Here is a 22478-nt window from a genome sequence, read left to right as displayed (position 1 = left end):
CCAAATGGATGCAGGCCCAAGGCTGAAGATTCTTGAGAGAATACTAATTTGATTATTCAGCTCTTTGCCAGGAATTCTAGCCAACTCTTCTTTCCTGCAATGGTTTTGGTTCTTAGTTCTGTTTTATTTGTATTGGCTAAGGGCAGCTAACACTAAGTGCTAACTATGGTTCCTAAGCCTTTAGTACAACCATTAGCTAGTTTAAACCCCAGAGTAACCCTCTGAGATAACTATTATTATCCCCAATCTAAATATGTTGACATTAAGACAGAGTATTTGAGTAGTAATAGCACACAGCTAATAATTGCAGAGCTGGCTTTATAAACCTTAGATCTTTAACACTTTTTTTGTGATGCAGCTAATAGAGTGCCAGCACATACAAGTAACTAATTATTCTTTTCCTGTATCTTTATAAACAGACACAACTGGTTAAATGTACAAGGAGGTGACTTAAACAAATGTAATTACCGATGAATAGGTGACATCTTTCTGAGATTTTTTAGGGAAGATGTGTGAGATGGTCTCAGAGTGTTTTTATAATTAAAGGTGGATTTCAATTATATACACCTTATGTTATTTTTTGGAGATGGAGTCAGAGAATAGATGGGTTGTTTTGTGTGTGTGTTTTTTTTTAAAGAACTATTTTGCATCTATTTTTTTCATCACAATTTCCCAGTAACTTAGAATATTGAAGCTCGTGAAGAAAAAGACCTTATTGAAGTCTTGAGCAAATACGGCTGTAAGTGGGAGAGGTCTTTAGAGGAATTTAAGGAATGGTGTTGGAAATATCTCTAGTATGCCAAACATAAACTCTTCAGGGAAGCTGAGATTTAAGTCGTTTTTCTAACTTTACAGTATTACTAGTTTTCTGAGTCAGGAAAGGAAAGGGGAAAGTTTCATTTTAAGTACAAGTGAATGTTACTTCCTATGGGCTAGATTTTCAGTCACATGGAAAGGGTGAAAAATATGAAGAGTTTTACTGTGGTCCACATCACCTAATGCTGCCTTTACCTGATACAGCATTACTGTCTGGGGTTTCCTGCCACTTGACCTTCCTTTTGTGAATACGATTCCCCTGAGGTGGTCTAGAATTCCCTCATAGCAGTGAGGAGTCCTTGGACAGCACAGTGTTTGCTTTCATACAACAGTCCAAGTACAACACCACGACTGCCCTATTTAAATTAGACATCCCCTCAGTCACTCTATGGCCTTACCTAGTGGTATTTCACAGTGACTAACGAAAATTATACATATACTAACCATGAGACTTTGCAGGCTAATTTAAATGTCATTTTTTAGGGGTTACTTACTGAAGATATTTAACATAACAAAATAAAACGGTGATAGAATCTTTCGTGTGTTCTATGGGGAAAAATCAGGAAGAGAGCTACTTGGTGAGGAATTGCCATCCACATCAGTAAGTGTAAAGGTCCTAACATATTGTGTTTAAAATAGCCAGTCTATGAAACAAGTTTGTTTGTATACGGTACTTGGAACACTAAATATTAAGTGTGGTGGTGTTACGATCCGAAAGCAGTGACAAATTTCCTTCTGCCACTTGCTGCTAGGTTCACTCTGGCTACAGAGGGCACTTCTGCAGTGGTAAATCAAAACACTTGGTTTAGAATTTGCTACTTCCTTTCGTTATGGTAAAAAAGGCCTGTTCCTGAAATGTTTGTTTTGTCCAAATCCTGATATGGGCCAGCAGATCATTTCACGTTTCTTTTAGTAACCTACATAGTATGGATTGGTTGTGGAGTTGACCCAAGCTTTACATGATAGCCTACATTGCGAAAGTAAAAGCTTACATGTGTATTTCCTGCATTGCTTTTTTTTAGTGTTTTGCAGTTAGTTTCCAGCTTGAATGATAATAACAACAATTACTTGAAATCAAGTATTGCCTTTCTTACTATTCTCATGTTTAAGCTGATTTTAAAGTGTTCTAAACTTTATTGGATATACTTAATGTGCATTTACATTTACGCAATGTGAAGTGTTCAGTATTTATGATCTGTAGTACAGACTGTGAAAATGTAGTGATTTTCTTTTACTATCAGAGCTTATTTTTGTTTTTCAATAATTTTTTGGAAGGAGTTGAAACCTTCATCTGTTCATTCATTTGTTCTTTCATTCATTTGTTCAACAAATATTTATTGGATTTCTGTTATGTGGTATTCCTTACCCCCACCTCAACCATTGTTATGTAACTAAACAATACATTCAAAATCTGAGGCGAGACCACCTAGTAGCTTATTTCCTATTCAGTGGTAGAATTCTGTTAAATTCTCAAAATCCAAATTTAGCGTCTTTTGGTTATACCTCTTACCCTGTATTTTCTTCTGCAGTAGGTTCCTTGAGAACATGCAACTTATTATAAAATTACTCTTATTATGAATGTTAATGTGATTTTAAGTTACCAATAAAAGATTCCTATACTGAAAGAATAGCATCCAAGGGACAGAAATAAAGACAAACGTCAAAAATTTTGTGGTTTCGTGTATTTCTGATTTTCATATGGTTCTGTATAACTGTACATTGTATGTGGATTTTATAAACACCAAAGCAGCTGTGGTTCAACTGAAAGAACACTAGGAAATCAGAACATGACGACTCAAATCCCAGCCATGTCACTGGCTGCGAGCATAAAGCATACTCATTCTGAACTTCAATTTCCTAATCTTTATAATGGGAATAACAATTTTCGTCTTATGATGTGACTATAAAATAATGTATTTGAAAGTTCTTGAATCCTAAACATTAATTCGAATTAAAAAAATTGTCTTCTATTCCCTGATTTCTCTTTCTTTCCTTAGGATACTTTCCTATTTTTATGTTTGTTTGTTTCAAGTCGCAAGCTTTTCTCAAATGTCCAATGACCTTTGGTGGCCCATCTATATTTAAGAATGGGACACCTAAAACGTTGACTGGCAATTGTGTATAAGTACTCAGTGCTGGTCAACTGTTAATCTCTGTTTTAGGGTGAGTTGGGTGGGAGACTGCCTATTATACCATGAGCTGTAAGTACCACAGGTGTTGGGCTAGTACCCTCCAAACAACTTACTCAATTTTATAAGAGAAGAATGTTTCAATTTTTTAACAGGAAGTACATGCTTAGCTGCTAGATATTTAGTACATGGGGATGTCAGAAAACTATGAGTTAGTTGACTCATAGTTTTCATTAATACCCACTATTGTCAACCCCACACCTCCCTCCCCGCTCTACATCTTTACAGGATTCTGCAGGGCATTTAGTTCTCAGGAGGAAAAGCTACCGTGTTTCCCTGAAAATAAGACCTAGCCGGACCATCAACTCTAATGCGTCTTTTGGAGCAAAAATTAATATAAGACCGGGTCTTATATAATATGATATTATGATATAATCCGGCTATATATCATATTATATAAGACCCGGTCTTATATTATAGTAAAATAAGACCCGGTATTATATTATATTATATTATATTATATTATATTATATTATATTATATTATATTATATTATACCTGGTCTTATAGTAAAATAAGACCCAGTGTCATATCATATATCATATCATATCATATCATATCATATCATATCATATATTATACGAGGTCTTATAGTAAAATAAGACTGGGTCTTATATTAATTTTTGCTCCAAAAGATGCATTAGAGCTGATAGTCCAGCTCGGTCTTATTTGGGGAAACGGCAGGAGGGTTCCAATTCGTATTCTAGGATGTGGTTTCCATCACTCTGCTTGACCAAAAACAAGGGAATTCAGTGAATATATGCATATTTAGTAGTGAGATTGTCTCCCCTCTTCCCCACTCCCAACCTTCTTCTCCCATGTGGCTTCTAAAATGCTGGTAGCCAAACATTTATCCTAGGAGGAGACTGAAAGTCTCTCGGGAGACTTATTAATCCAGGAGGAAAGAGGTGATAATGCTGACATCAGTGGTTTCCCAACAGAAAGCCTAGCTAGATCACCTGTTGTTACATATAGTCATGGTAGACAAACTGCTAAAGCTGTTTAGTCCCTTACCCTTAAACATAAGTAGACATCCCATGTATGACAGACATCTGAAGAAAGCCTCTAACCAGTGAGATAGAGAATAAACAATCAGAACAAAATAATATTGCCTATGCAGGAAAAAGAAAACAAAACAAGCAAAATCCTATCATTTAATATTCCCAGAGAGAAAAGATATTGCATCCATGTAAACAATAATATTCAGATAATAAAAACTCTTTAAAAAATTTAAAAAACAGGGTAGAAGAGCTAGCAAATTTAATAGAAAGGTTGAAATATAAACTTAAGGTAAGTTCCTGGGAAGTAGAGTAAAATGTTAAAGAGATGGAAAACAGGAGAGAAAAGATGAGAAATTTAGAGGATCAGTCCAGTAAGTCTAAGATCTGACTAATAGGAGGTCTGGAGGGGAGAAAATGAATGAAACAATCCGCAGAGTTTCGCAGAATGGGACACAAGATTCCACATTGCAAAGGTCTACCAAATACCTAGCATAACAGGTACCAATACTTGCATCCCAAGGGCCATCATCATGAAAATTCAGAATATATATACCAAAGAAAAGATTCTACAAGCTTTCAGAGAGAAAAAAAACAAAACAGGTCATATACAAAGGATTAAGAATTTAAATGAATTTTTAAGATCTGTAAGATCCCATGTAACCTTTCTGAGGAATCCTTAGAAGGATGTGCCTTATTAGAAAGAGGAAGGTATAGGATATAGGAAATAGGAGATCCAAAGTGGGAGAAAGTTGAAGGGTCTCCCCAAGAAGATAGCTGTGCCAGGCACAGACGGGAGCCAGTCCATAACGAACATCTTCAGAGATGATTTAGATAGCAGTGGGAATTTGGATTTGAAGTACTAAGTTCATAGACAGCTAAGTAATTAAAAGAACAAGACACTTAACTACAGGGAAAAAAGTTTTGTGGCAAAGGAAAAAATAACCATAGTTTACTACATGGTTTATCTCTGAATATCATACATAATCACAATAATACTAATCAAGAATAATAATCTAACCAAAGGTAAGATATAAACATATTGGAAGAATAAGAGTGTATCTGTGTTTATGGCAAGAAGATCAAAGAGCTACATCCTCATTCTCCATGAAGGAAGTAAGAAATTACTAAACTAAAAAATTCAACAGAAATAGTTGCTTGTTATTTAGAATGTGAAAGCAAATATTAAGAGAATCGACTAAAAGAGTGCATTTATTTTTATCCATAAATCCGATGGAACTAGTTGATGTCTCATGTGTATTTATGACTTTGATAAACCTAAAAACAAACAGAAAAATTAAAATGTTGAAGTAAATGGACTTGTTCAGTCTTTGGAGGGGACCTCTTCTTAATAGGATGTTTCCATGGAAACCACTGTCTAAACCAAACAACAATTTATTTTGTATTTTCAGAGTATATCAAAAAGAATCAAACCTTATGGGTTACATATTTTGAAGTTAGGTGCATTCAGGATCAGGATTGTTATATCTTCTTGATGAATTGCCTCGTTTTCAACGATTGACTCTATTGCTAGTAAAACTTTTGGTGTTAAAGTCTATTTTGTCTGATTTTGATACTGCTTTTAGTTAATATTTGCTTGGTATATTTTTCTGTCCCTTCACTTTTATCTCTTAATTACATTTTTCAAGTATGGTCTTTTAAATAGTATAGAGCTAGACTTATTTCTTTATCCAACTAGTGGGATAATCTCTTTAACTATGTCTGAAATAATAAAAAATATATTATGTTCCTATATATCATGTTGTTGAAGTTTTCTTTAATTCTCCCCTCCCATTGCTACCCCAACCCCCGATACTTTTGAAGCTACAGACTACAATTCTATTAAGTGGTTATTCTTAACTTTTTTTAAAAAATAAAGGCAATCATAAATTCTTCATATGGTAATAATAGAAATTGAAACTGAAAGTGGTTAAGAAACCTTAGAGAGGTGGTGATAATTTAAAGAAAAATCTCTGTGTAAAGTGGCATTGTGGTGGTGGGGTTTGGTGAGGGAAAGGATGGGAAACCAACAGCAGTGGAGCTCTGAGCATAAGAGCAGGAACTGCTTAAACTGTTAGGATAGCCAGCACTAATCTTTCTTTAGAGAACACTCTTTAGAAACTGGGTGTTTTCTAGAACAAAAAACAGCAACTTCAATTTAAACTTTCACTCAAGCCCTTGAAATTTAGGTAGTTATTCAGCTTTGATGGATACTAGAAGATACTAAATATTGTATAAATCCATTAGAAGGTATAGGATGAGATAGATCCTTCTCATCATTGTGACTTTTTGATAAAAAAAATCAAGTATGACATTTGAGGTCTTACTAGTCTCTTAAATTTAATATATTGTTTTTCCTATATGTTGACCAGTAATTTTTAATTTATAGTCCAATGAAGAAAAGTCTACTGATGAACACTCTTACAGTGTATATTACATTGTATTAAAAGTATCAAACCTTTGGTATTTTGTTTGATCAATTTTTAAATATGCATTGAAAGCCTTTAATGTGATAAATTGTATGTAATTCATACCCATTGAACTACTTTAAATAGTCTTAAAGAATTTGATAACATTGTGAGATTTCTAAATCCCTTTCAAAAGGGAAATTCGAGTATATATACATATATTTGTGTTTTTCCTTACTTTACAGATGCAACAGCTTGAGAGACAAGTTATTGATGCTGAACGGCAAGCAGAAAAAGCTTTTCAACAGGTAGGGTAAATTTTAGTTAAAAATTTCTCTTTCTGCCTCTACCAATATAAACATTGTTTTGCCCAAAACCGTCCTCAAAATAGTCTTCAGCCCTCTTCTATATCTTAGCATTTTGACTGCTCATGAGCTGGAGCCACGGAGTAAATGGAGAATATAACTTTATTTTGCCCCTTAACAGATTTTCAAAAGGACAAACATGCTTTTGTTACGAAGTCTTGTCTTTTGAGAAAATCAAATATGACTTTTACGGTAATCCTAACCATAATGAAGTTTTGTATATAAATAATGTTCATAGCAACCTTATTTATAGTAATAAAGAATTGGAAGTCATACGAATGTCATATTATAGAAGAATAAATAAGTGAATGATATCTACTTCATGAAGCATTAAACAATTAAAAATAATTATTACCAAGGATACATACTACTAATGTGAAACAATGCTTAGAGTTATATTAGGAAAAATATATAAAATTTTACATTTAATATGTTAATAGGTATGGGGGAGAAAAGTCAAACCTTTGGTAAGTCACTTAACCCTTATGAGCCTTTCCAACAATAGAATGAGTAGTTTGGATGAGGTTATCAACCTTAAAGTTTGTCTAATGTTCCTAGATCCATAGCTTCACATTTATGAAAAGATCTCAGTCAGATTCAATAAAGGCAAGAATTTCAAAATTATTATTTCTTCCAACAAGTTTATATTAAATTTCTTATATTTGGTAGTATTTGACTGCAGTACTACCAAATTTTGTTTTCACCTAAAAGATTTAACTTCACACAGTAGCTTGTTTTAGTGGCCTGACAAATTTCTTTTACTTTTTTAAAAAAATTTTTAAACTTTTATTTATTTTTTTAAGTGTGGTTTTCCATGGCCCATCAGCTCCAAGTCAAGTAGTTGTTTCAGTCTAGTTGTGGAGGGCGCAGCTCACAGTGGCTCAAACTGTGGGGATCGAACTGGCAACCTTGTTGTTAAGAGCACGCGCTCTAACCAACTGAGCTAACCAGCTGCTCCCGCTTGACAAATCTCTAAATAAACCCAGTCTAACCTAATCCTTGATTTTCTTAAATTAATAATAATTGAAAAGAAAATCTTAGAACTTAATTTCACCAACTTTCAACCACTACAAGAGTAGAGAAAATAGTGTAATGAACCTCTATTACCAACTTCAATAATTAGTCAACTTATGGTTAGTCTATACTTCCATCTGGTTTTTCCCTTCCCACCCCACATTGAGTTATTTTCAAACAAATTCCAGACATCATATTATTTCACCCATGAGAATTTTAAAAGCTACTTTAAAAATAAATTAAATAGTAAATACATTAAAAAATTACCAATATTTATTTGAAACCTCATATTTAGGTATTGGTAGAAGTATTGGTAGTAATGGTAAGGATCTATGCTGTGCTTAGTTTTTATATTCTGTAACTGATAGGACCAAAAAGTATCTCCACTTCTATCTATAAAAAAAAGCCACTAATTAAAAGTAAAATCGTGAAAGGTCACTTATAGCCTATGAAAGACTCTTATATTTATGCCACTCTATACCACATGTCTTTTTCTGTGCTGGGCCCTACATGTATGTCCCAGTTTAGCCCCACACCTTGCAGCACACATTTGTTTATCTACCTCTCTGACTTTCATGTCTCCCTTCTTGTCTTTTCCTTTCTGATTTTGGCTTTTCCTGGTGACATCTTTCTTTACCTCTATACCCATGGCTATCTCTATATGTCTCTCTACCTGTTCTTCCCTGTCTCCCCCTTACCTCTCTTTGTCTCCTTTAAGTGCTCATATTATAGGGGGGGGGAAAGAGACTGAGAATAGCTTTGTTTTGCCTTTTCTTAAGTTAAAATAGTTAATTCATATATGTGGCAAATTGATTTATCTCTGAAAACTAAACTAAATTAAGTGTATTTTATTTGTGATTTTTCAGGATTTTTCTCTGATTCATTGGGTCTTAAGAGAGAAAAAAAGAATCCCCACTGCCAATTCAAGGGAAGCAAACCATGGCAGTATTAGCCATCAGGGCTCAACCACAGATTTGATAAGTTATTAGGAAGAATTTTTTATTTGAAGTTGTCCTTTGAGGATACCATATGTAAAGTTATTTAATTCTGTGTGCTACATTTTTAAGCAGTAACATTTTTAAGCAGTAACCAATACATTATTGGTTATTCTAGACAGACTGCCTTAAATCAACCCCCACAACCCCAAAAAAGTGAGATTTAAAAATCTCCTAGATTTTGTACAATTTAGTGAAATCGGTACATATTTCTTTATTGTAACAATACTTTAAATTTATTCAGTACCCGTGCACCCAACATAGGAGCACCTAAATATATAAAACAGATATTAACCAACATAAAAACAGAGATCAACAGTACACAATCATAGTAGGGGACTTGACACTAGTGGACAGATCCTGAAGACAGAAAATCAATACAGAAACAGTGGCCTAAAATGACACATTAGACCAGATGGACTTAATCGATATTTTTAGAGCATTTCACCCCAAAGCATCATAGTATACATTCTTTTCAAGTGCACAGGGAACATATTGCAAGATAGACCACATGCTAGGCCACAAAACAAGTCTCAATAAATTTAAGAAGATTGAAATCATATCAAACCTCTTCTCTGACCACAGTGCTATCAAACTAGAAATCAGTTACAAGAAGAAAACTGGAAAACACACAAACACATGGAGACCAAATAACATTCTACTGAATAATGAATGGGTCAACAGTGAGATTAAGTAAGAAATCAAAAGATACCTTGAGACAAACAAAAATGAAAACACAATGATCCCAAATCTATGGGATGTGGCAAAAGCAATCCTAAGAGGAAATTCATAGCAATGCAGGCCTACCTAAAGAAACAAGAAAAATCTCAAATTAACAGTCTATCTTTATGCCTAAGGGAACTCGAAAAAGAGCAGCAAAATAAGCCCACAAGGAAGGAAATAATAAAGATCAGGGTGGAAATAAATGAAATAGAGACCCAAAAAAAACCCCACAAAAGATCAATGAAACCAAGAGCTGGCTTTTTGGAAGGATAAACAAAATTGACAAACCTTTAGCCAGACTCATTAAAAAAAAGAAGAGAGGACCCAAATTAATAAAATTAGAAATGAAAGAGGAGAAGTGACAACAAACACCACTGAAATACACAAAAATTTAAGAAAATACTACAAGCAACTATACGCCAACAAATTAGCCAATCAGGAAGAAATGGATAAATTCCTAGAAGCATACAATCTTCCAAGGCTGAATCAAGAGGAAACAGACAATCTGAATAGACCAGTTACTACCAACAAAACTCAATCAGTAATCAACAAGCTCCAAACAAAAGTCCTATACCAGATGGCTTCACAGGTGAATTTTACCAAACATTTAAAAAGGAATTATAACCTATTCTCCTCAAACTATTCAAAAAAATCCAGAAGGAGGGAAGGCTCTCAAGCTCATTTTATGAAGCTACTATTACCCTGATCCCAAAAACCAGATAAAGACATTATAAAAAAAGAAGACTATAGGCCGATATTCCTAATGAACATAAATGCAAAAATCTTCAGCAAAATATTAGCAAACTCAATTCAGCAATACATTAAAAAGATCATATACCACGATCAAGTGGGATTCATTCCTGGTATGCAAGGTTAGTTCACTATCTATAAATCAAGTAACATGATATACCACATTAATAAAATGAAAAATAAAACTCATATGGTCATATCAATAGATGCAAAAAAAGCTTTTGACAAAATCCAGCATCCATTTATGATAAAAGTTCTTAGCAAAGTGGGAATACAGGGATCATATCCCAATATAACAAAGGCCATATATGATAAACCCACAGGTAACATCATACTTAATGGGGAAAAGCTGAAAGCATTCCCCTTAAGATCAGGAACAAGACAAGAATGCCTACTTTCACCACTTTTATTCAACATAGTACTGGAAGTTCTAGCCACAGCAATCAGACAAGAAAAAGAAATAAAAGGCATCCAAATTGGAAAGGAGGAAGTAAAATTGTCATTATTTGTATGACATGATATCATATAGAGAGAACCTCAAAGATTCCACCAAAAGACTATTGGAACTGATCAATGAATTCAGTAAAGTACCAGGATACTTAATTAATATTCAGAAATCAGTTGCATTTGCATACACCAATAACAAACTATCAGAAGGAGAAATTAAGAAAACAATCCCTTTTACAATTGCTTCAAAAACAGTAAAATACTTAGGAATAAATTTAACTAAGGAAGTAAAAGACATGTACTCAGAAAATTATAAGACATTGAAGAGAGAAATGTAAGAAGATACAAATAAATGGAGACACATACCATGCTCATGGATAGGACGAATTAATATATTACATTGGTGCAAAAGTAATTGTGGTTTTTCCGATTATTTTTAACCTTTTAACTGCAATTACTTTTGCACCAACCTAATAGTTAAAATGTCCATACTACCTAAGGCAATATGTAGATTCAACACAATCCCTATCAAATTACCAGTGACATTTTTCACAGAACTAGAACAAATAAAATTTATATGGAATCATAAAAGACCCAGAATAGCCACAGCAATCTTGAGAAATAAAAACAAAGTGGAGGTATCACACTACCTGACATCAAATCATACTACCAGGGTATAGTAATCATAACAGCATGGGATTGGCATAAAAACAGACACATAGATCAATGGTGCAGAATAGAGAGCCCAGAAAAAAGTCCATGCCTATCTGGTCATTTAATCTATGACAATGGAAGCAAGAATTTACACTGTGGTAAAGACAGTCTATTTAATAAATGGTGCTGGGAAAACTGGACAGATACATGCAAAAAATGAAACTGGACCACCTTCTTATGCCATATACAAGAATAAATTCAAAATGGATTAAAGACTTAAATGTAAGACCTGAAACCATAAAATTCCTAGAAGAAAATATAGGAAATAAATTCACAGACATTACCCTTAGTAATATTTTTACTGATATATCCCCTCGGGAAAGGGAAGCAAAAGAAAAAATAAATGTGGGACTACGTCAAACTAAAAAGCTTTTTCATAGTGAAGGAAACCATCAATAAAACAAAAAGACATCCTACTGAATGGGAGAAGATATTTGCTAATGATACATCTGATAAGGGGTTAATATCCAAAATTTATTAAAAAAACTCATACAGCTCAACACCAAAAGAACAAACAACACAATTAAAAAATGGGCAGAGGACATGAAGAGACATTTCTCTAAAGAAGACATACAGATGGCCAACAGTTATATGAAAAGATGCTCAATGTCACTAATCATTGGAGAAATTCAAATAAAACTACACTGAGATACCACCTCACTCATGTCAGAATGGCTATCATCAATAAATCAACAAATCACTAATCATTGGAGAAATTCAAATAAAACTACACTGAGATACCACCTCACTCATGTCAGAATGGCTATCATCAATCAACAAAACAACAAGTATTGGTGAGAATGTGGAGAAAAGGGAACCCTCGTGCACTGTTGGTGGGATTGCAAATTGGTGCAGCCCCTATGGAAAACAGTATAGAGGTTCCTCAAAAAATTAAAAATAGGACTACCTTGTGACCCAGCAATTCCACTCCTGGGTATTTATCCAAGAAATCCAAAACACTAATTGAAAAAAATATATGTACCCCTATGTTTATTTCAGCACTATTCACAATAGCCAAGATATAGAAACAACTAAAATGCCCATCAATACCATAGATAAAGAAACTGTGGTTGGAGTATTACTCGGCCATAAAAAAAAGAATGAAATCTTACCATTTGCAACAACATCGATGGATCTAGAGAATATTATGCTAAGTGAAATAAGTCAGACTGAGAAAGACAAATGCCATATGATCTCATTTATACGTGGAATCGAAAGAACAGAAAAAAGAAATAGACTCAGAGATATAGAGAAAAAAATGATGGTTTTTAGATGGGAGGGGGTTAGGGATGGCAGAGAAGGTGAAGGGATTAGAAAGTACAGATTGGTAGTCACAATACATTTATGGGGATATGTAATACAGTATGGGGAATATAATCAATAATGTTGTAAAGATTATGTGGGGTGCCAGATGGGTACTGGACTTACCAGGGGGATCACTTCATGGACTGTGTAGATGCCTCATCACTGCACTATACATCTGAAGCTGAAGTAGAATAATATTGAATGTCAACTATAATTAAATATGTATACATACACACAGTCATGTATATATATGTGTGTGTGTGTGTGTGTGTGTATATATATATACACACACACACAGAATTTACAGAATGTAAAGTACAGCATAGGGGATATAGTCAATGGTATTGTAACAGTTATATATGATGTCAGAAGGGTAGTAGATTGGGGAGGTTATCACTTTGTGAGGGGTGTAAATGTCTAACTATTATGTAGCTTTGTACACCTGAAACTGATTAAAAAAAAAATTTATTCAGCACCCATTTTTTATGCTTCCGAAGTTTTTTTTTTCTTAAATACTTTATAATGGATATAAAAGTTAAAAGGAAATATAGAGAGCAGATGAATTCTCAGGCACCAATTGTATCAACTGTTTTTGGCCTTCACAAGATTAAGTAAATATTATTAAGTTAGAGTAACTGAATCCTTTGCTATCTTTAACAGTTTCCATGGGACTGTGGCCTATCTGCTGTTTGTGTTGCTTAAATTCAGTTTGTCCTTTGTCATTGAGCCATATCCTATGACTTAAACTGTATTTATATTAACCAAAAAGGAATGTTTCACTATTAAAAGCAGTAGTCAGCTGAAACAAGTTCAACTCTACACTTTTTAGCTTTGTACATTTTCCTTCTTGTTTATTAATGAGTGGCATCACCTGCATAAACATTAAATAAGTTCACTACAGAGAAAAAATCACACATTTTTCCAGAGAAATCTTGGCAATCTTTGTACTTAATGTTGTAATACATTTTTATTGTTGTGGTTCCCAAGTTTTGAAAGCAGTATATACAAAGAACATATTACTACTTCGCGGTGTTCTTGTGAGAAAGAAGATCAGCAAATAGTACATTTGGAAGACACTGATACACAGAATTAATTCTCAAGTATCGGATTAGGTGCATTTTCCAATCTACCACCCTATATTATGCTAACCAAAGAGGGGAAATAATTTCTTCTGTAGAAGTTTGTGTTTTTATTCTGTCCTCCTGAGTTCAATCGCTTAACCTGCGTTTGCTTCAGACTTGGTAGGAGCTGGATATAAAATTCCCTCTGACCATTCTAATATGTGAGCTGATCTGCCTTTCTGTAAAATTGGTTCTTGTAATCCAAGTCAGTTTTTTGCTCTTATTAAATAATTACTAATCGGTCGTCCTACTCTCCAGGACCTTGTGATGAGTTACTTCATTACATGGAAAACTACTTTATCCAGTGCTGTTTCATTTTCATCTTCAGTGAGAATGGATCTGGCCTAAGTACATAAATTATGAAGCTCTATGCCAAAATAGTTGTGTTTAAGATGATTAGAATGATTAATTAATTTGCAATAAATTTTAAATAACTGCAAAATAGTCTGGTATTCAAAATGCTCCTAAAATTCCTTTCTTCCTTCTATTTTGGATGACCAGGTATCTTCGTCATCCCATTGCAGTATATAGATAGAAATAGAAGCTTTCAGCTCTCACTCAAAAATACAGTTGCATCTTAATTACTTGTGTGGGGGTTGATGAGGTTAGAAATGAGAAGAAGGAAATGTTGATATAGGTATTTACAATGGGAACAATATTTGCATCTCCTTCCTTCTTCAGTATGGGCAGGAAAATGGAAAATATATTGCAGTTGTGTCAGGTTCCCCAAGACTACCCTCAGGTTTGACGAGTCACCACAGAACCCAGAAGAACAGTTATCTTCACAGTTATGGTTTATTACAGTGAAACAATACCGATTAAAATCAGCAAAGGAAAAGTGCACATAGGGCAAATTTTAGGAGAAACCAGGTATGAACTTGCAGTTGCCCTCTCACAGCAGAGTTACAAAAGGGATGTGTTTGATTATTCCATCAATGATGTGTGACAACAGGTATGAAGTATCGCTAACCTGGGAAGTTCATCCAAGCCTTGGTGTCCAGAATTTTTATTGGCCAGGGGGTCAGTCTCGTAGGCATGGAATGCACATGTGACTGACCGTAGCTACTCAGTCTCCAGCCCCTCCAGAGGTCAAAGTGATACAGCATGGCCTAGGACCCCAGGTGAATGAACAAAGAAGGCACCCACCATCAATTGAATTGTTAGTATAAACTATCTGATGTGGCCCAATATCTCAGGTACATAAGGACAGTCTTATCAGGCAGGATATTTGAAGGGCTCAGAGGTTATTTCCCAGGAGCCAGTCAAGGGCCCATCCTTTCTTTGGAAAAGGTGTGAACACCCCGGCTGCTGAATTAACCCTTTACTGTGCAATAGCTTAGGAACCTTAGACTCCACAAAAGCTTTGGAGAAGTGGCTGAGGAGTGTGCTTAGGTAGGTGGATGCAACCAGAGGCTCTCCTGGAAGTAAAGGGGAAAGGTGGCCTAAAAGCGTGAAGTAGTCCTCACTGGAGGATATCCACGTATTGACAATGGCAAGAGTTTCTTTAACAACCAATTTGAATTCATATATGTTTGTTATTGGCCAGTCTTTGAGTAGTTAAAATTCCTATAGGGTTCAGGTTAATGAATTGAGAAAGAACTGGGCTATTTTCCATGGCCTTATGGTAAGGTATTTTAAAAGGCTGCTTGGTTTTTCTATAGGCCTCTTACCTTTTATGTATGTAGACTTCTTGTTCATACCACTTACCAAGGAAGGCTGGTGAATACTGTGATGTTTGCTCCTCTCTCTCTGCTTCAAAAGCTACAGAATGCCCTGTGTGGAACTGGCTGTACCATCTTAGGATTGATCCTTGGTATTGACTGCCCAGCTCTGTGTCCTGCTCCAGCTGTTTTTCATGGCAGCATCTCTAATGTAGACCTTTGTCCTTGACCTCTGCATCTGCAGTTCCTGCAGAAAGCCTGCTGTATTATGTTTAAAAATCAAACTCTTAAAATTATCATTTGGATAGTGGAATCCGTTTTCTCTTATGTATGATCTTCTTTTATTTTCATAGTTTTCAGCTATGTGGGTGGTATTTAAATAGGACACTTTTGGCTTCTGAGTTGAATTTATATTTATACAGTGAACCCACAGATGAAACCTTGTATTCATGGTTAAAAGAGCAAAACCAAACTAACCTTAACATCATCCTCTTTGAAGCCCTCATTAGTTAAGTAGTTTTAAACGTTAAGTAAGGACTTATTGTGATTTTTCAAAGGTGTTTTTGATAGTTTAAGATTTTTCATCAAAACTATAATCTTTAATTTCTTAAATGCTTTTACATATTCTTCTTTTTTGCCCCTACAATCTGAAACATTGCTAAAATTACATTTTTACCTATTTGGAGTATATACAGTACAAGTCTTAATATTATATAGAGTGCACAGTACTTTATTTTCTTTCTTACTATCATTAACATTTACATATCCTAAGATTTCATATGCCAAATGGAAAACCAAGCAGAGCCAATATATCTTAGATATTAAATTTCATGCACTATTCAACCCCCAAGCACACTCTTTTATCTTGCTGTATTTTTCCCCACTACTCTTATCATCTTGTGCAACGTACTATATGATTTTTACATCTTTATTATACTTGTGATCTCTCTAACCCATTAGAATTTAATTTCAATGTAGGTAGAGATTGTGGGTCTGTTTTATTCACTGATGTCTTCCCAGGACCTGGAACAGCCCTACCTACTTGGCAGGTATTCATTGAATATTTGTTAAATTACTAAATCAATAAACCCTCACTGAATACATTCTCCTACCTATATCTTGATATTCATACTTTTTTATTTTTTATGATTCCATCATTGGGGCTTACAGTTCTTTTATTTTCCTTTTGTTTTCCATGGCATATGTGTTTCTTTTTCACCTAAATTCATTCCCCTCACCCCCAAATATGTTACTATACTAGGTCATCCAATTTGAGTCTTATCTCACCACTCACCTTCCTTACTTTATACTCCTACTTAGTTTAAAACATGAAAAAGTTAGGGCTGGAAACTTTCTGATTCTATACTTGTATGAAATACTTTGCATATTATTATTGCTCTGCTAAACATGTACATTACTTTATGTGATAGCAATATTCTACGAATCTGTTATGTCCCCTGTTGGTAACATCACTTGGCAAAATAATGTGCAGACTTTATAATTGTTAAATACATTACAATGTGCTGTTCAATATTTTCCTTTTATAATGATACATTTTAGGAACCTATTTCATGTTAAATAAAATTGTAAATTTAATACTATGACGAATTAAGTACAGGCATAATTTTAATATTTTATTCTCTGAATTTAGGTACAAGTTATGGAAGAGAAATTAAAAGCAGCTAATATTCAAACTAGTGAATCAGAGACAAGGTTGTATAAAAAGTGTCAAGATCTGGAGACCCTAATACAGGAAAAAGATGACATCATCCAAAACTTGGAACTGCAACTTGAAGAGCAGGTTAGGAAGAATTTGATCATCAAACAGTTCTAAATATGTGCATTTATTTATGCATAATCACAAAGATTAAAAACAAAGAACCTAAACTTCTAAGTTTTGATCAGAAATCTTACTTATTTGGTCAACCTATTGGATCACATCACATTTATTGGCGAAAGATGCATGTAAAATGGCTTTCACCTTTAAGTCTTGGGTGATTCCAAGGCACTAACCCTTACTTACATGTGACAATGCTCCTTAACACTTGAAAACACTTGGTTATCGGCAGACATTTCTGTCTCTAGAATGTTTGAGATAAATCTTTGCTTTAGATTGTCAGGGTGTTGGAAATGTCGATGGAACATTATATCTTAAATATATGTTTGATGCTAATCTGTCTGCTTAGAAATGTGTGCACTGTTTCAAAACTGCTTTACTGAGATCAAGTATTTAGTTTGCTGTAAAATTTTATTAAGAAAAATATTGCATTAAGATTATTTACTTAAATCGTCATTCACCATTGCTTACATATGGCCACTATGAAATTGTTAAATATGTTAAATTGTTGTTTATTTTCAGTAGTTTTATTTCTGTAGGGATCAGTAGTTTATTAGATCTGTGGTTTTAAGGTTTTCATCACCCCTAGCCCCCACCGGTTGTGATTTTTACGATAGTCACATTCTCAGTAGTTTTGTGACCATAACCAGATTTTAAGGTTGGTAAATGTGAGCTAGAGATTTTCGAACTCCATTTTTTCTGAATCTTTAAAAGCTAGTGTTTGAGAAGAAACAAAGCCATGTTCCAGAGGAGATTCTGATTCTCTTCTCCATAAGCTGGTTGACCCCCCCCACTGTTATAAACCCTAGACCATTTCCAGAAATGGTTTATTTTTTTTGATTAGCTCAGGGGATTGATTTCAGTAGATGATCTTTCAGAAAAAGAGAATAGCAGTTGTTAAAACTAGTAATATTTGCCTATGCCTTTATGGTTTATTGTATCTGCTGGGCAGTTCTCATTTTTCCCTCTATTTGGTAATTTGAAGGTAGAGGTATTAACTTGGAAACAAGTTGAGTGGATTTGCCTTTTTTATTTATGATGTAACATTTCCAAACCAGTGAGCTTATATTTGAACTAAACAAATTGCTAATGTTATTTCAGAAACAAATAAGGATACAAGAAGCTAAAATAATAGAAGAAAAAGCAGCTAAGATCAAAGAATGGGTAACAGTTAAGTTAAATGAGGTATTTATCGCTATATTTTGCCTTTTCTGTACTTTTACTCCTTTTAAATAGCTAAGTCATCAGACTATACGATTATTTGAGTAAAACAAAATTCTGATCAGTTGGTGGTGCTGCTGTCTCTTGGTAAACATGAGATAGGTAGCTTTTAATGTTTGATGTATTTCTAAAATGAAAAATACTGATAGGCTCATGGGAATCAGTGTAAGTAGCTGCTTTCTACTTAGATGATTTTAGTTCTAATTAGATTAACTATAGAATATGTATATCATAAAATTATGTGTTCAATATCTGAGAAGTACACATCATTTAGTTTATATGGAAGACTAAATGTTGAAATAATTTGGTTTAAAATAATTTTATAATGAAAAGGCATAGTGGGTGAAAACATTTAAAACTCTTAGTTCTGGAAAAAATACACATTGAAGCCATAATTATCTAGGTTGATAACCTATTTTGATTCATATGATATTTGCTTATCAGTTCTTTTGTATTTTGCTTATGTGTAGTTAAGTATTAACACTTTCTAAATATTATACTTTACTAATATATTTTAAAAGTGTTATTCCTGTATAACAGAATACCATTATGTTCTTTTAGCTGGAATTGGAGAATCAGAATCTTCGTTTGATCAACCAAAACCAAACTGAAGAGATAAGAACAATACAGTCAAAACTACAAGGTATGACTCCAAGATAGCTTAATTGAATTTATTTGGCTATGTCGAATTTTACTACTGAGCACTTGAAACATGGCTAGCACAACTAAGGTCTGGCTTTTACATTTTATTTCATTTGAATTGATTTAAATTTAAATAACTGCATGTCCCTGTTAGCACAGGTAGGCAGCGAATAACACAAAGGGGATAATGCTGATTTCAACATTTAATGTCAGGTCTGCTTAAAAATATTAGTCATGTTATTTTCTATGTTCACTTGTGTCATGGTGATCAACAGTGATGGAAACTCTCACAGCCTGACTACGTAGAGCAGATTTTTTACAATATGAATAAATCCTTTGCCTTTTCCAGTGCTTAGGGTTACTTTCTTTTCAACTTCAACGCCGAGATGGGTGGCAGAGTTAGAGATAGAAGTTTACTTAACACGCTATTCTGGCTATAGCCACTCAAGTGTAACATGGAGCTGAAGAGGAGGTGAATCAGTAGGATTAGTAGGCCAATATCCTAGAATAGTGGTTTTCATACTTATTAAGCAAGAGAAACTTTCTTAAAATATTTTTTTTTTCTGTAGAATCTCAAGAGATAAAACAGGTAAAAGCAGTTTTGGGTCCAGAATGCTGCAGACTTGGCCTCACTCATGCCTCTTCTGCCCGCCTCTAGGACATTTTCACAAAGCTCTGGGTTTTGCAGAATGCAATGGAAGAATACTGGCATGGGCTTTGAAGTCAACCTTAATGTGCTGCAATTTAATAACTGTCTTATAGCTCCAGAATTTTTCTTTTTTTAAAATCAGTAAAATGGTGATCGTTATAGTACCCTCCTGGTTTCGTGGGGGTTTGTTGATTATAGGACATGAAATTATTTTGTCTACCGTATCTTAATACTCATTGCCATGATTTTGTAAAGGGAAAAAAGTCCTCTGTTGTCCTTCTCTACTTAATGCTTCTGACACCAGATGTGGGGGGGTTTTTCCTACACCAAGCAATTTTTCGTATTTTAGAGGACACCGACTGGCTTTCCTACAAATTTAACTCAATTCTGACATTTACCTACGTGGCATTAGCATCAGATTCCACAGATTAAGAGCTCAGTCCCACAAAATTATCCCATCCCCCTACTTCAGACACAATCCCAAGTACACATTGTCACTCCTGCTTCTGCCCAACTGGTTATAAATTGGAGGTTCCCATGGCCCCCTCCTTGGGTTTGATAATTTGCTAGAGCGTCTCACAGAACACAGGCCAAAAGTTTACTTACTAGATTACTGGTTTATTACAAAGGATACAATTCAGGAACAGCCAAATGGAAGAGACGTGTAGGGCAACGTATAGGAAAAGGGGCACAGGACTTCCATGTCCACTCTGAATGAGACCTCCACGTGTTCACCGACCTGGAAGCTTCCTGAACTCCATCCTTTTGGGTTTTTATCGAGGCTTCACTATATAGACATGATTATTTGATTAAAGCATTGGCCTTTGGTGATTAATTCAGCACCAGTCCTTTTCCCTTTCCCTGGGGTCAGAGGTAGCAGGTAGAGGGTAAGGCTGAAATTTCCAATCCTCTGATCACTTGGTTGGTTCCCCTGGCAACCAGCCCTCATCCTGAGGCTATCTAGCAGCTTTCCAAAAGTTTCCTCATTAACATAAACTCAGATTTGGTCAAAAGGGCTTGTTATGGAAACAAAAGACACCTTTATGGCTCTTAGTTAGGAAATTCCAAGGGTTTTAGAAGCTGTGTGCTAGGAACCATGGATGAAGACCAAAACATATTTCTTACATCACACATTTCCTCCATCTATATGATGAAAAACAGGTGTTCCTATAGTTTATCCAGAATTTCATATTTAGAATTAAAGTTTCAGGTCACTCTGATGTTTACCCTCATTGGAATAGACTGGATGTACTTAACCCACTCTGAAAAGGCTATTTTCCCTGATATTTTTAGCTTGTTAATTCTAGTCTTCATTGGCAGTCTCTTAGGTCTTATATACTAAGGGGTATTGATCCTGGGAACCTAGGCTTGGACTGGAGAAAAATAGATATCACATATGTAGCTGTAATATAGAACAGTTTATTCTTGAACATCTGCATGGGTTAGGGGTACTGACTCCTGCACAGTCAAAAATTCACATATAACTTTTGACTACCCCCAAACTTAGGTTGTCCCTTAGTATCCATGGGGGATTGGTTCCAGGACCCTGTACGGATACCCAAATCTGCAGATACTCAAGTTCCCTATGTGAAATGGTAGATCAATGAATACAGTCGGCCCTCTGCATCCAAGGACTCCCAACCACGGATGGAAAACAATACGGGTATTTACTGAAAAAATTCTACATATAAGTGGACCCGTGTCCTTCAAACCCCTGTTGTTCCAGGGTCATCTGTCCTTTAAAAATATATATGCATGTACATAATTATTAAACTATTGTGAATTAGTTCTGTGAGAGATAACATGGAAATAATAAGACATACATCTGAAAGTATACACTATATAAAGATTTTTTTTCTTCTATCATACAGAATTATCAGTTGCTATTTTACCCTTTGGTGCTCTCCCAGATTTAAGAATTTAATTTGCTTGAAAATTTTTCTTACTATCACTGGGATCTCCATGGTATTGATCTTATAAGCAGCAATGTTACAAGTCCTAGAAGATGAATTAAACCTATGATTAGATACTTGCATAAACACTCCACTAAGTTTTTAAATCCTCTATCTAGACGCTGCCCTTCCCTCCTTTTTTTCTCTGAAGTGATTAAGAAGTGGTTAAGGCTCTCCGTACTGTGGTCACCATAGACTAAGCCCCTCCATCTGCTTTCTTATGAAAAGCATACTGAAAACTGAAAAAGCAAATGTTGTTACGTGATCATGTGATATTTGCTCCAATGATGATCTAAATTTCCTTTGGTTGTGTTAACAACCAGAACCTTACTCCCACACAATCAAATTTTACCAGTGCTCAACTGGTTTTTACCAATACTTGATTTTGCAAGAAGCTGTAACTTTCAAGTTGTTTATGTTTTTTTTTTAATTTGTTTGAGTTTGTTTTTGTGTGAGAACTAACTACTTTTAAAGGGATTAGATTTTTTTCACTCTACAGTTAAAAATATTTTGAACATTCAAAAAACATAACCAGATATTAAACGTTGGCCTGCCATGCTAGACAATGATTCCATGTTACTATACATGCATAAATATGAACTTTATTTATGTAAGGTCCTTGACATAGGTCTTGGCAATGATATTTTGAATCTGACACCAAAAGCAAAAGT

At 34.6% G+C, this 22478-nt stretch overlaps 1 protein-coding gene across 5 annotated transcripts in view; it reads left to right on the top strand.

Annotated features, from left to right (window-relative positions):
* PLEKHH2 (pleckstrin homology, MyTH4 and FERM domain containing H2) overlaps nucleotides 1-22478 on the top strand; it is an 89083-nt gene that overhangs the window by 9307 nt on the left and 57298 nt on the right. For 4 of the 5 annotated variants that reach the window (XR_004424850.1, XM_033125226.1, XM_033125223.1 and 1 more), the window contains exons 3-6: nucleotides 6657-6719; nucleotides 17158-17307; nucleotides 18445-18528; nucleotides 19126-19207. Coding sequence is in view for 4 of the 5 variants with exons in the window: in XM_033125226.1 (XP_032981117.1) it covers nucleotides 6657-6719; nucleotides 17158-17307; nucleotides 18445-18528; nucleotides 19126-19207 (379 nt within the window). In the remaining variant the exon portion in view is untranslated. The remainder of the gene's footprint in view (nucleotides 1-6656; nucleotides 6720-17157; nucleotides 17308-18444; nucleotides 18529-19125; nucleotides 19208-22478) is intronic. The other variant, XM_033125225.1, reaches the window with a different exon arrangement.

This window comes from Rhinolophus ferrumequinum, chromosome 13, assembly GCF_004115265.2.
Source record: "Rhinolophus ferrumequinum isolate MPI-CBG mRhiFer1 chromosome 13, mRhiFer1_v1.p, whole genome shotgun sequence".
NCBI classification, from domain to species: Eukaryota; Metazoa; Chordata; class Mammalia; order Chiroptera; family Rhinolophidae; genus Rhinolophus; species Rhinolophus ferrumequinum.
Note: the sequence above shows the minus strand (reverse complement) of the source record. Positions and strands in the feature narration are given on the sequence as shown.